At 30.3% G+C, this 13,035-nt stretch overlaps 2 protein-coding genes across 2 annotated transcripts; both read left to right on the top strand.

Annotated features, from left to right (window-relative positions):
* Nucleotides 1–5,196: 5,196 nt before the first annotated feature.
* On the top strand, nt 5,197–6,250 carry LOC119689660 (dnaJ homolog subfamily C member 8-like). Its single transcript, XM_038104538.1, has 3 exons — nt 5,197–5,292; nt 5,393–5,713; nt 5,777–6,250. Exons 1-3 carry the CDS (start codon nt 5,230–5,232, stop codon nt 6,116–6,118), a joined length of 726 nt encoding a protein of 241 aa, XP_037960466.1. The 5' UTR covers nt 5,197–5,229; the 3' UTR covers nt 6,119–6,250.
* Nucleotides 6,251–9,429: 3,179 nt separating this feature from the next.
* On the top strand, nt 9,430–12,259 carry LOC119662558 (eukaryotic translation initiation factor 5B-like). Its single transcript, XM_038072196.1, has 4 exons — nt 9,430–10,549; nt 11,159–11,449; nt 11,505–11,726; nt 11,799–12,259. Exons 1-4 carry the CDS (start codon nt 9,619–9,621, stop codon nt 12,209–12,211), a joined length of 1,857 nt encoding a protein of 618 aa, XP_037928124.1. The 5' UTR covers nt 9,430–9,618; the 3' UTR covers nt 12,212–12,259.
* Nucleotides 12,260–13,035: the final 776 nt, after the last annotated feature.

The following is a 13,035-nucleotide window of genomic DNA, read 5'->3' as shown; positions in this document are numbered from 1 at the left end:
ACTAGAGTCCTGTCAAAATTTTTGAGGGCAACACAATGAGCAATATATGCCTCCGAGTGGTTGTGCTAACAACTGTCAGCACGCGGCTTTTGAACCTAATTTAACCTACAGTTGCGTGGATGAAGATGTATTATTGTAAATAAATAGACAGAGGTCCTTAAAATTGTAATCTGCATGTGTTTTGATTTAATAACCTCAATTGAATAAATGTTCTAAATTAAAATTTCAATAATAGTTTCTAAGTAATTTTGCTTTAAAAATGTTTAATATCAAACAATCTTTTTGCAGTCCATTTAAATGAACAGAAGAATTAGAAGAAGAAGAAGGTTTCAACCTCGACTCTTTGCCTTACCAAAACTAATAAATCATCTAATCTTTATCACACTATCTTACATACGAGCATATTCTCTTACATATCGAATATCGTTCTCTACTGTTAAGTGTCAGCATCAGAATGAAGCATTGTGTGAGACATGTGGAATATTTATTGGCATGTGTCTTAAAAATTGCAGCACGTGTACGTGTCCACCAGTGATGATTGTAATCTATGGGATTTACTTTAAATGACTGCCATCGATTGTGGCTAAAGTGGGCTTTGTGACTCGTATAAATTTGCTTATTTGTAGGCATGGGAGAAAATTCATTCGAAATAAATGCTGATTAATGATGAAACTAACGCAATTTAGCAACGTTTTTAGAAATGCAAAATGTTTTGTAAAAATAAAAAAAAATTTTTGTTTAAAATAGTCAAGGATATAATATATAAACTGAAGCATTTGACCAATGTTTTTTGTTTTAAAACTTCAAATTTTACTCAAAAAATGTGACACTGACAAAATTTTTGCTTAAGATAAATGTTGGGTTTGTTAGGAGTGAAAATGTGTTGACATTTAACTAAGTACGTGCTTTATTTTGTATGGCATATACTTCTCTTTCACTAAATGACATTATTTTTATATATAATTTATGGTTAATTATATCAAAAAACTACCAACTTCGGGCAAAGTTGGGCACTTCAATTAAGTGTTGATATTTGACAACTTTGGTGAATCCTATGAAATGTCTAAATCAGTCTCTTCAATACATAATACAAAAAGGTTCGCTTTTTTGGCATTAAATTCTATATTATGTGAGCTAAAAAACAATTGATTTTAGAAAATATTGTGTGGAACATAAAATTCAAGTGCTACAAATTCTACATACTCTACTCTCTCTACTCCTATATATTTCCTATTGATTTTAGGATGCGGCACTTGGATTAATACAGATTTTATTAAAGTCAATGATTTTGAATGTAACCAGTAACTGACAACATATAAAAATAAATACGGGCTGAGCACTCGGGCGACCACGGGGTAAAAACTATATTTTTTGAAGCTTCATTCAAATGTTAGAAATAAGTCCTATCATTAGGATAGATTGAAAAAATGTTACTCCTTTTATTTACTGTTACATATAAATAATTAAGAAACTATATGTGTAAAATAATAGTAAGGGGAGGTTACTTATGTTTGATTGTGTTGAGCGCTAATTAATACGCTAAGCTGAGTCCTTATCAAATTACATTGTTAATATTGCAACTGCCTACGTATGTCCAAGACATGTCTAAGAAGATATATTGTTCGTGTTATATAGCAATTGGATGAGCCAGCAGAATGTTAAGACTACCTCTGTACGTATTCGAAATTGAGGTTGCAGCGTAGCCGTCTGCCGGAAGTTTAGATTAATCTTTTAACAACTAATCTTGAAATTTAAATAAAAATTATTACTAATAAATTTAATTGTACAATTTAAGTATTAAATTAAACCACTTTAATAAAAGTGAAAAATTTCATATTAACTAATTTAGAAATCTCCATTTATTATGTTCAGCGTGTATTTTAACGCATTTTTAATAAAAGCACAACAAAGTACAACATTCTGTGTTCTTTAAAAATTGGGCATTCGCCAAAGGCCTCAGTATACTGCTTTGGGGTTCACCTTCAAGTAAGTAGCATGTTTTCTTCTTAGATTGAAGTACATATATCAGCATCTTCTGCTCAAAAAGTATCCGGATTTTGTTTGTTAACTACTCCTTAAGTAATAGACCTTTTTCAAAAATATTATTAAATTTTTTGTTATGTTGGTACACTTTTTCTTGACATATGGTACTAATTACAGCAGCTATAATTGTGAGACTACCTCAAGTGCATTTAGCGATTTTTACTACGGAAAATTCTTGTTATACGCGATTTTTTGACCAAACATCCAAACACGGCACCACTGTCATCGCTCAGGCACCATATTCGCCAGATCTGGATTCGTGCGACTTTTTCCTGTTCCTGAAACTCAAATTGCCCCTCCGTGGTAAGCGTTTTGAGTCGATTGAATCGGTAAAATAGAATTCGCCGAAGGAACTAAAAGTCACACCTGCACGGGCCTACGAAAAGTGTATGGAAGATTGGGTTAAGCATTGACATATGTGTATCGCTTCAGAAGGAGCATATTTTGAAGGAGATAAAAAAAATTTGGAATAAAATTTAAATTTGTGTGCAGAAGGTAAAAGGCACTAGGAAGGCCTCAGTTTGCGCCTGAAACCACACTCTCGATTAGATATTAAGTTTCCAGATTTGTTTATTGCTTCAATTCAATTAAGTATAAGTTTCTTAAATAATGTGGGTCCTATAGGCAACTGCTTAGTTATATGTATTTGCGTCATGGTAATGAGAGAGTCTTAAATGTCACTGAATGTCTCGTTCGTAACTTAATACCTTGGAGAACATGACATACCATATAAAAAGATTTAAAAATATTTTGACAACATTATTTTTACATCCAAATACAATTTTCTTGATTTAATAAGTATAGCCTTAACCTGAAATATCTGTTCCTTATTAAAATTAAATTTGAATTTGTTAAATATTTACTCACTGCCACGCTTTGCGTTGCCAACTACAATCATCACTAAGGCAAAGCATTTTGCGGTTAGTTGCTTCATTTCGCTTTGCCATTACCTGAAAATGTTTAACGCACTGCGTTTGTGGTCTTTGCAGACAATTAACGTAATTATTAATAAAATTAAACAATTTACTTTATTCACAATGCAATTACCTTCAATGAGTAATAATTACACAGCCATTTGCGTGCATTAAATATCACGTACATATGTGTCCCGCTTCAGTCACTTATACCAAACAGCTTCATAAACATTATTTAATTATTAAGAAATTTGAATTTAAATAATCAAATTTTAATATATTTAAACCCAATGTTATTAATTAGTATTTTCAGTATTACGCAGACTTTAAGTAACATATAAAGGAGATATACGGTCAGCAAAAATTATATGAGTATTGATCACCTCAATACTTACCATACATTTTAGGAATCTAGTAATATACTTTCGAGAAATTTTTTTTATATATGTTATGTTTGCAGTCATTAAGGCAATCAAATCTTACAGGTCATCATCCAAAAATGTTCTAGAATGCAAGGAAGCTATAGTCAGACTAGCCTACAACCGCAGATTTTGTTTGTAGTGGATTCTTGGTGATAAAAGCATAGAGAGAAATTGGACAGACAACGCTATTGCTAAAATTGGCGCAAAACTTTCAGAGAAACAAACGAGGGAAGTACTCGAAGTACCTCTGAAATAAATATATAAACTTCTGGACGAGCACATGACAAGGAGAGTAAAGGAAAGGTTGCGAAACGCAGCCACCTGTAGAATAGCTAGGATTATGTGTAGACACATATACGAGGAAAAGTACAGCAAGAATGTTACACAAGAAGGAACTGTAGAACATTAGTTGGTGCACAAACTAAATCAGTAGGAAATGCAACGAGCCGCATGCAAAGAAAACGCTGAAGCATCTGCCGTGTAACTGCTCGGCTTTCTTGAGAACTCGACAAAAATACTTGGGGGCTGTCAGTTCTACAGAACCAGAGTTCATACCTGAGGTTTTTGTTGAAATCCTAATAAAGCGATGCACGCTATCGCTAAAAAAAAAAATTTTAGACTCTCTTTTGGTATTGTGATGGACCTTGATGGTCTACGCGTGTCAGCTTTTCGTAAAATCTGGTGAGAAAACCAGTACTGCGCAAATAAACAATACAAAAATTTAAATTCAAACCAAAACAGCTGATTCATACATCACACAAATTTTACTTGAAATAAAATGTACGAGTAAAGTCTGTGTAGCATTTTCAAATTACGACAGGAATGTTACGCTCTCTCTGTTACTCAAAGTTACTACGAGTAGTTTGTGGAACAGATCTAGTATGCTGATCACTGATACCTGATTTAATTATGTATAAAAATTATTTAACAGATATTTGAATTTTGCGCTGTGGCAACACCACATTTTCAAATTCCTACTTTCGTTAAAAAGCATATGTTGTCGCTATCAGCTGTTTTAAACGTATTGGTAGAACGTATGAATCTAGTGATTAACTTAATATATATCGTGCATCGTCTCTTAGACTCAAGCAGAGTTTACAGATACTTAACAGTGAAAGACTTGTGACTACATTCACGGTATTCACGATTTGAGTAAAGTTTTATCAGATATGTAGCAGCAGATTACATTCTGATTTGACTTCAATTAAAAATTTTACGTTAGAAATCAAAGAGAGAATCGGCGATATTTCAGAGTAAAAGTACGCGAAATTGTTAGGAATACGGACATATTACATCGCCTCGTTTTTTAAGTCTTGCAAGACCTTTCTGAATAAAAAAGCAAAATAAAATTATATAAAATAAAATTATAATTATATTTTAGTTATGTGTATTTGCAAAAACTTCAATTCGTTATCATTAACATAACCTAAGATATGACCATTTAAAAATTGGTATACAATGGAAGGTTTTGAAATTCAATGGGTCCGTATCTCCTAGAATAGAAATTTAAATATTTCTTCCCGAGACACATAATTTTCTTAAAAAAATGAGCTACCAAAAAAAAATGTCTGCAAAATCGGAGGTGATGAGGTCATAAATCATGTATATCAAATATATATATATATACATTTATGGAAAAACGTTCAATTTAACCGAGTTACATATTTATTTAAATAAAGCTAAACTGACAGGTCTGTGTCACTCAAATTTGACAAAGGAGGTGTCGATTTTATGTTTTGATTTTTGTACCAATTTTGACGTCTGCAACATTTAGTGATTTTTTTTTCTACTATCAAATAAAAGTTTCAAAACTTTTCTAAGTTAATAATTAAACACTAAATTTTTAAAAAATGTCGAATAATTCAGATGATATGTCTACTTCAAAAAAATCGTTTAATACATTTTATATTGAAGTAAGTTCGTTCGGATTCTGCATTTATAAATAAATGAATATATTTGTACATATATATGTTCAAAATGTTGAAATTTGGGTTCCATACGGATATATTACAGGTTAAAGAAATAGAAAAACGCGATTCTGCACTAACTTCTACTCAACAAATTGATCATCTACTAAGACCAGGTTCGACTTATTTCAATCTCAATCCATTCGAGGTACTGCAAGTGGAACCAGAAGCTACAATGGACGTCATAAAGAAGCGTTATCATACAATGACTAAACTAGTTCATCCAGATAGAAATCCAGATAACAAAGATCGCGCACGAATGGCGTTCGATATTGTAAATCGTTCTTGGAGAACATTGGAAAATGAAGTCACACGTAAGAAATGTTTGGACATCTACGAAGAAGCTAAAGAGCGTACCAATCATATGGTAATTAATGATAGTATATAAAAAAAAAAGCAATTTATTTACATCTTGTGTGTTTTATATTAGATTGCAAAGAAGCGTAAAAAACAGAAAAAGGAACATAAACGTTTTGAGGATATTCCCGAGGATGATCCGGAGAACTACAAACATGCTCTCCATGTCATGGTTATGAAGCTTTTCGCAGATGTGGAACGAAAACAACAACAACTTGAACAACGTGATCAAGAGGATCGGAAAAGAAAACGTGAAGCTGAAATTGAAGAGGAGGATATACAAGAGTATGAAACAGAATGGCAAAAGAATTATGAAGAATCTCGCCAAAGTCGCGTTGATAGTTGGCATGATTTTCAGTCAAAACATATGGGTCGGAAATTGTTACCACCAAAACATAAACCAGAAACCAGATAAATTCGTTTATAATATTATATAATGAAACACACAACATTTTATAATTTCATTAGGATATACACTTATTAAAAAACACCACTTTTGAAACTATGGCAAAGAAGACAAATTCAGAGACCGTCTTACAAAAATTTTAGTACATTATTATGTAAATCTCAAATATACATTTTTTACAAATTTGATTTGAACATGAAATTAAATAAAAATTGTATAAATAACTTTTTATGAAATATTAAATATTATATTAGAATTCAGTAAGTATAAAAACTAGCTGTAAAAACCATATCACGCTTTATTGTATTTGATGCCGTTTTTATTCTACGCTGCAACCCCGGATTTCGAATACGTAGGTAGCCTTGCAGGCTGCAGAAGCTCATCCAATCGCTGTAATGCACAAACAATGATATCTTCTTGAATATGTGTTGGAGTCATTATTTCTGCATAAGCCTAAATAAATATATGTAATATTTGTTGAAATTACTTATACATTATTACATTTTAATTTGTTTTATTTCTAGCCCATTCGCAAACTATGTACAGAAATTAATCCAATCCTAAAGGTGCTCCCCAGATTCGCTGATGTGATAAAGCTCCTCCTGTACTGTTCTGTCATTGATGTGAAAAATTCTTCAACGCACTACAAAGACAAATTATTTTATTTATTCATTTTAAATTAAATATATTTTATTAAATTATTCGTATTTTTATTTAGATGGAAGAGAAGTAATTAAATTTTTTGGAAGGAAATAAAAACTATTTGTTTTCATTGATAATAACTATTTGATATTTCTTTTGTTATCTTTGATATTAATTAAATATATATGTTAATATTCCTCACTAAATAATTTATATTTAATTGCAATAATAATTTGTTTCCCTTTCTTAGTCTCATTAGAATTTCTTGATCATTCTTCATTTTAACTGGGAACACTCGACCCGATAGCGGAGCAGCGATCTCATGGTTCAAGTACATTAAAAGATTACAAAGTATTATTTTGCTAAAAAATAATTCATTTAGATCCATTTCGCAAGCCACTTTGCTTTTTAATATAAGTATTGAAATTAAAACATTCAAAAATTATATATAATAAGATTGCCAAGAATCTTACCAAGTGTCATTCCTTACAACAGACACTGTCTTTATCTTAGGAATTAACTCAATAAGTTAAAGAAAGATAACGACACTGTCTTTATCTTAGGAATTAACTCAATAAGTTAAAGAAAGATAATGGAGTAAAATATAAGCACTGATAGTCAAGTAGTGATAGTCTACATGATGATCTGATTGAAGACATTTGCACATAACTCAATAAATTAAAAGAATATATAGGTATATAACTAATTTCGATATATATTTGGCTGTAAATTTTTTTTTATGATCGTTACAATAGTAATAAAAATAAAATTGTATGAAGAATTACAAACATTTTAATCTTCGTCATGAAGAATACCATGTAGTTTTGTACTTTTGGATTTACTAGGAGGACTTAATGCTAAGTCCGAATTAAATATTAAAAATCTTTATAGTTGATGGCATGTATTTCAAAATTTGATTTAGTGCCTATATATAGTATGTGAAATGCAAGTTTAAAATTCTTTTAAAAAACTTCTAAATTAATATTATTTTGAAAAAATATTCTTTAAGTAGAACTTAATGATTACTTAATTAGGAATGATTATAATTGAAAATAAGAAGTAAATCTTTTTCGTGATATGAATTTTTAAACTTAATTTAACTAAAATTTAGTGGTACATTAGTGGTAAATTTTGATTAAAAACACTTCTAAAACTAATATCAATTTGAGAATTTTAATTTCTAAATCAAATCAATTTGAATCAGAAACAAACATTTAATATCAATAACACAATATCAATAATTATTTTTTAAATATTTTTAAAAATAATAGCATCGGGGAAGGTTTATGTTTTTGACACAATTTAATGATAAATCGAAAACAAAAATAAAAATTTTCGATTTGTAGGTATATTGAAAGAAAATGATAATGATAGTAACTAAATATAAACAATTAAAGTTATATACTATATATTACTTCTAAAAACTTCAATTTGTTATTTATACAATAAAAAGTTTTGATGCATATCAGTCACAGAATCTGAGATGTGATCATTTCCAAATAAGTTTTAAATACAAATTCTAAACAACCAATGGGTCTGTATCTCTCAAAAAAAAAAATTTAAAATATGTTCCTGAGAGGGAGATATTTTTCTTTAAAAGACAGTTCATAAAAAAAATTTCATCAAAAGTGGAGGAAATCAGGAGAAAACTGTCCGCTTGTAAAAAGATCAGCCCATATATGAACAACGGAACGGAAAGTAACTTCACAAATCCGTGCTTAGTAATCTTATATACTTAAGCCCAATAATATATACTGCTGCCTTAGGTTATTAATCGTAGTAATTTGCGCAGATTCGTGAAAATATCAACATTGATTAATAACATTTGTTGTGGCAATCATTGAGACCAATTATGCAAAGCACTTTCAATATAATATTGTTTACATAATTTCGGTGGTAGCTATTTGAATAAAAGTACATATAATATATTTTAAATATGCTATTAAAATTGCTATTAATTACTCCGTAGCCCACACCAAGCCCGGTTGAAAAAGGAGGAGGAAATGTGACCACCTAATCTAAATGGTTTTTTTTGAACATCATAGCGTCGCATGAAGTAGGGGAGACCAGAAAAACCCTTCTATAACTCACAAAGAAAGCGATCTTTGAGTCTATCACCCATTGACTAATCTTTACATATGCTTGTAACAAACATAAATAAAAAGCACAGCGAAACTATATCTATATGGGGCAACCGGTTTACGGCTCACATTTGAGTATCACATTTGAGTATCCAGATGACTGAAATCGAAGCATCAAATTCGAGGCCCTATGCTCCATTAAGGAGAGAAGGACAGCAGTAAGTAAGTATTAAAATAATATGCACTCGTACATATATAAACATTACTTTAGGTTAAACGAAAAGTTCTTTCTGCATTTCATAATATTCTTAAACAAAAACATTATTTAAATGAAAATGTTCAAATATAAACAATAATAATTAAATGTAAGGAACAGTGTTAAAATGAAATATTTAAAAAAGAAACACAGTCAACGAAAAAAACAGCGAAAAGGAGATATTGGTAGTATAGTTGAATCACATAAATCATATACTTAGGTGAGAAAGAGTAAGATGTATGAGGCAACTACCGTTGATTTGGACATACTAAATAGGAAATTCTAAATACACAAAAATCTGTAAAAAAAATAGAACTAATGAAAGTTAGAAAAGTTCGGCAGTATAGTCGTTTCCAAGCAATCGCCTGCAAAGGAAAGAAATCGCAATAGGGAAATCCAATAAGAAAGATCAAAAATATAAATTGTTAAATTATGGCGTAGTCAATGAAACCAGAAAACGATTGGAAATCGAGTTACTTCGTCAGTCGCGCTTGAAATGTCTGTGAGGTCGTATGTGAAAAGGTGTCGAAATGGGTAAAAAAGTCAGAAGAGTTGAAACTGTAGAAAAAAGTGCTGATAGATTACTTAAAAAAATGACGAAAGGACGCATATCACCTATTAAAAAAAATAAAACACTTATTAGGTCTTCAATGCCAGAAAAGTTGTATAAAGAAGAGATACAAAATAAAAAAACGGCAAAAGGGCGCCAATATGTGAAAAAGAAGAAAAATTTAAAAGAAGAGCCTTCAAAAAAGAGTGATGAGAAGCTTCTTACTAGTGTAAGTCCAGTTAGAAAGGTACGCAAGCGTGTGCGAAAAGAAACCGAAGAACTAGAATATAATGAAAGTGTGGAAATTCCTGAAAAGTGTTCAAAGAAAAATGAAAAGCAAGAAAAGTTAATCAAAGTTAATCAAAAAAGCAAAATGACTAAAGATAAAAACGAAAGAGTAACGCCAAAATTATCGATTACAAAGAAAAAAATGAAGAAAAATAAATTACCAATTGAACGAAATGAGAGAAAACGCAAAAATATAAAAACAAGCAATGGAAAAAAGGAAATTACAGGGAAACCAAGAAAATCTAAGAAAGTTAATATTGAAGCTTTAAAAGATAAAAAGGTAGAATCTGTTAATATTGAAGCTTTAAAGAAAACAATACAAGAAAAAGAACAAAATTTAGAATCGGCTAATATTAAAGCTTTAAAGAAAACAATACAAGAAAAAGAATCAAATTTAGAATCGGTTAATATTGAAGCTTTAAAGAAAACAATAGTTCAGAAAGACTTAAAGGTAAAATCTGTCGAACGTTCCATTATTAAATCATCAGCAAAGATTGAAGACAAAGTAAAGAAATGCCCAACAGTTATGGAGAAAACAATTGTTAAGAAGTTCGAGCCTGGATCTGCCATTATTAAAGCATCGCCTAATATTGTTGAAGAAGAAAAGCCTCAGCATAATAAGTGTAATTCGTTTTCTTAACAATTCTCTATTTCTATTCATTATTTATATATATTTATACATATGCATATATATTCATTATACATAATAATGTTGCATATAAGAAATATTTTTGGCAATTGTGTTTAGTATTTTAATATACTTATTGCAATATGTATGTATTGGTTGCTATCCACTTATTTGTTAAAAGCAAAAAAAAAAATTGTTTTTCGAAACAGTTATATATCTAAGTTTTGCATATACTGACATCTAGCAACATTTAATCAAATTTATTGTGCTAAGTTAGAACACATTCATTTCAAGCAAAACAAGTCGATAGGATCAGCAGTTAGAGATAACAGCATTTTTTCATCATCCGATCTGCTTTGCTGTCTCGAATGCCACATATTTCAATGGAAGATAGCCTTTTTTATATTTTTAGTAAATCAATGAAATTCATTTGATTTCCATTTGATTTCTTGCCAAATCCACGATGGCAAATCCTTATTTTTTTAGTGTGCTCCTCTTTCCCTGGCACTGAAAGAGAATTGAAATATGAAGAATAATCAATTGATAGCAATAAATATATTTAAATGATTTTTATTTATTTATAATGTTTACTTTAATTTTTCAGTTTCAGACCAGTCAAATGGAATGGATTTACCATGTACCTCTGCGGAAGCACGAAAACCTCTAGTTGAAAAGGAAAAAATTAAGAAAATTGGTCAACAAAATGTTTTACAAGCGATAGCTTTTGAGTCTACTTCGCTTCTTAAAAAACCAGATAATGAAAAAACTAATCAATATCTATTTAAAAAGAAAAAAATTAAGAAAATTGGTCAACAAAATGTATTACCAGCGATGGCTTTAAAGTCTACTTCACTTCTCCAGACACCAGATAATGAGTGTTCAAACCATGACGATTGTAAGTAAAATTTTAGGATTACTAATTTTCAATAATTTTAATTTAATTTTTTCAGTTTCAGTTTTTATAAAAAATTATTTTGACATGGTAGATGAAGAGGATTTAAAGTATTTTTCATCAAAAAAACAGTCAAATATAGGTGCAAGTGAGATTGAGTCCAGTCAACATCAGTATTCTAATTCAACTCCGGCTTGTCTTTTCTTTGATGGGAAAAGTCCAGCAAAACAAGTAAAAATCTTGCCAAAATATACAAAAGGTCCTGCAAATTATAACAAATGTAAGTAAACACTTTATATAAATTTGAATTTTTATAATCCTTAGGTAAATTTATCTGTATACAATTTTGTAGTAATGAAACCATATACCAGGAAAAGAGAATCAATTTCTTTGTTAAAAATAAACCAGAAGAAAACAGTGAAAAAATTTAATTCTGAGCCCCAAGCAGAAGACATCAAGGGTAATATTAAAATTAAAAAACGTCATGGTTGCGGTCAACATCCGAGTTCTGATCCAACTCCTGTTCGCCTGCTATTTGATGAGCAAAGTCAAGGAAGTCAAGTACAAAACGAGTCAAAATATGAAACGAGTGAAGTTAACCCAATGATTAGTTCATTTGATGAAAGAAGATTTGCTGAAGATATTATATTTGAACACTTTTGCACGACAGATATACCATGTCGCTTTATGGAGTCGCTCCTACATATGATAACAAAAAACCATATTTTGCTAGAATGTAGCTTAGATGGAGATACGGTAATTTAAGTGACTGAACTGATATTAATCACTTTTACAATCTTTTAAAAATTTATTTTGTTTTATCTTATACTTGATTTTTTTTGTCATATTTTATTTTATAAACAAGTTTTTTTTTTTTAAATAAATACTTAATTAAATAATTTTTAATTAAGCAGACGTGTTTCTCACTGAATTTTCCATTGATTACGATTGCCACAATGAAATTGCTAGAGTGCTTCATAACAATATAGAAGCAAAGAGGCTTCGTTGTAGAGGGGTAATTGTTGGGTGTAAGGTCTGGGACTTGGTAAGAAAATTAACACTTCCATTAATGTCCATAACTGCATTCACGGTTTTGAATGAAAACGTTTTATTGTAAATCATGTCTTAAATTTTTATACTGATACCATCAACATCAACATTTTGACTAGCCAATGTAATCTTTCCGCTTAACCAAAGAAGATTTACGTGAAAGTTCTTTAAATTTGGAAAAATATTAAATACAGCTTCTTTGTATTATAAGATATTTGCAAGACTCTTTCGGTTATTAGCCAAAGCTATTAGCCAAAGTCTTCGCTCAGGTACCATATTCGCCAGATCTAGATCCGTGCGACTTTTTCCTGTTCCCGAAACTCAAATTGCCCCTTCGTGGTAAGCGTTTTGAGTCGATTGAATCGGTAAAATAGAATTCGCCGATGGAACTAAAAGCCGTACCTGCACGGGTCTACGAAAAGTGTATGGAAGATTGGGCTAAGCGTTGGCATATGTGTATCGCTTCAGAAGGAGCATATTTTGAAGGAGATAAAATAAATTTGGAATGAAATTTAAATTTGTGTGTTTTATTTACAAAA

Source organism: Teleopsis dalmanni, chromosome X (genome assembly GCF_002237135.1).
Source record: "Teleopsis dalmanni isolate 2A chromosome X, ASM223713v2, whole genome shotgun sequence".
Lineage (NCBI taxonomy): Eukaryota > Metazoa > Arthropoda > Insecta > Diptera > Diopsidae > Teleopsis > Teleopsis dalmanni.
Note: the sequence above shows the minus strand (reverse complement) of the source record. Positions and strands in the feature narration are given on the sequence as shown.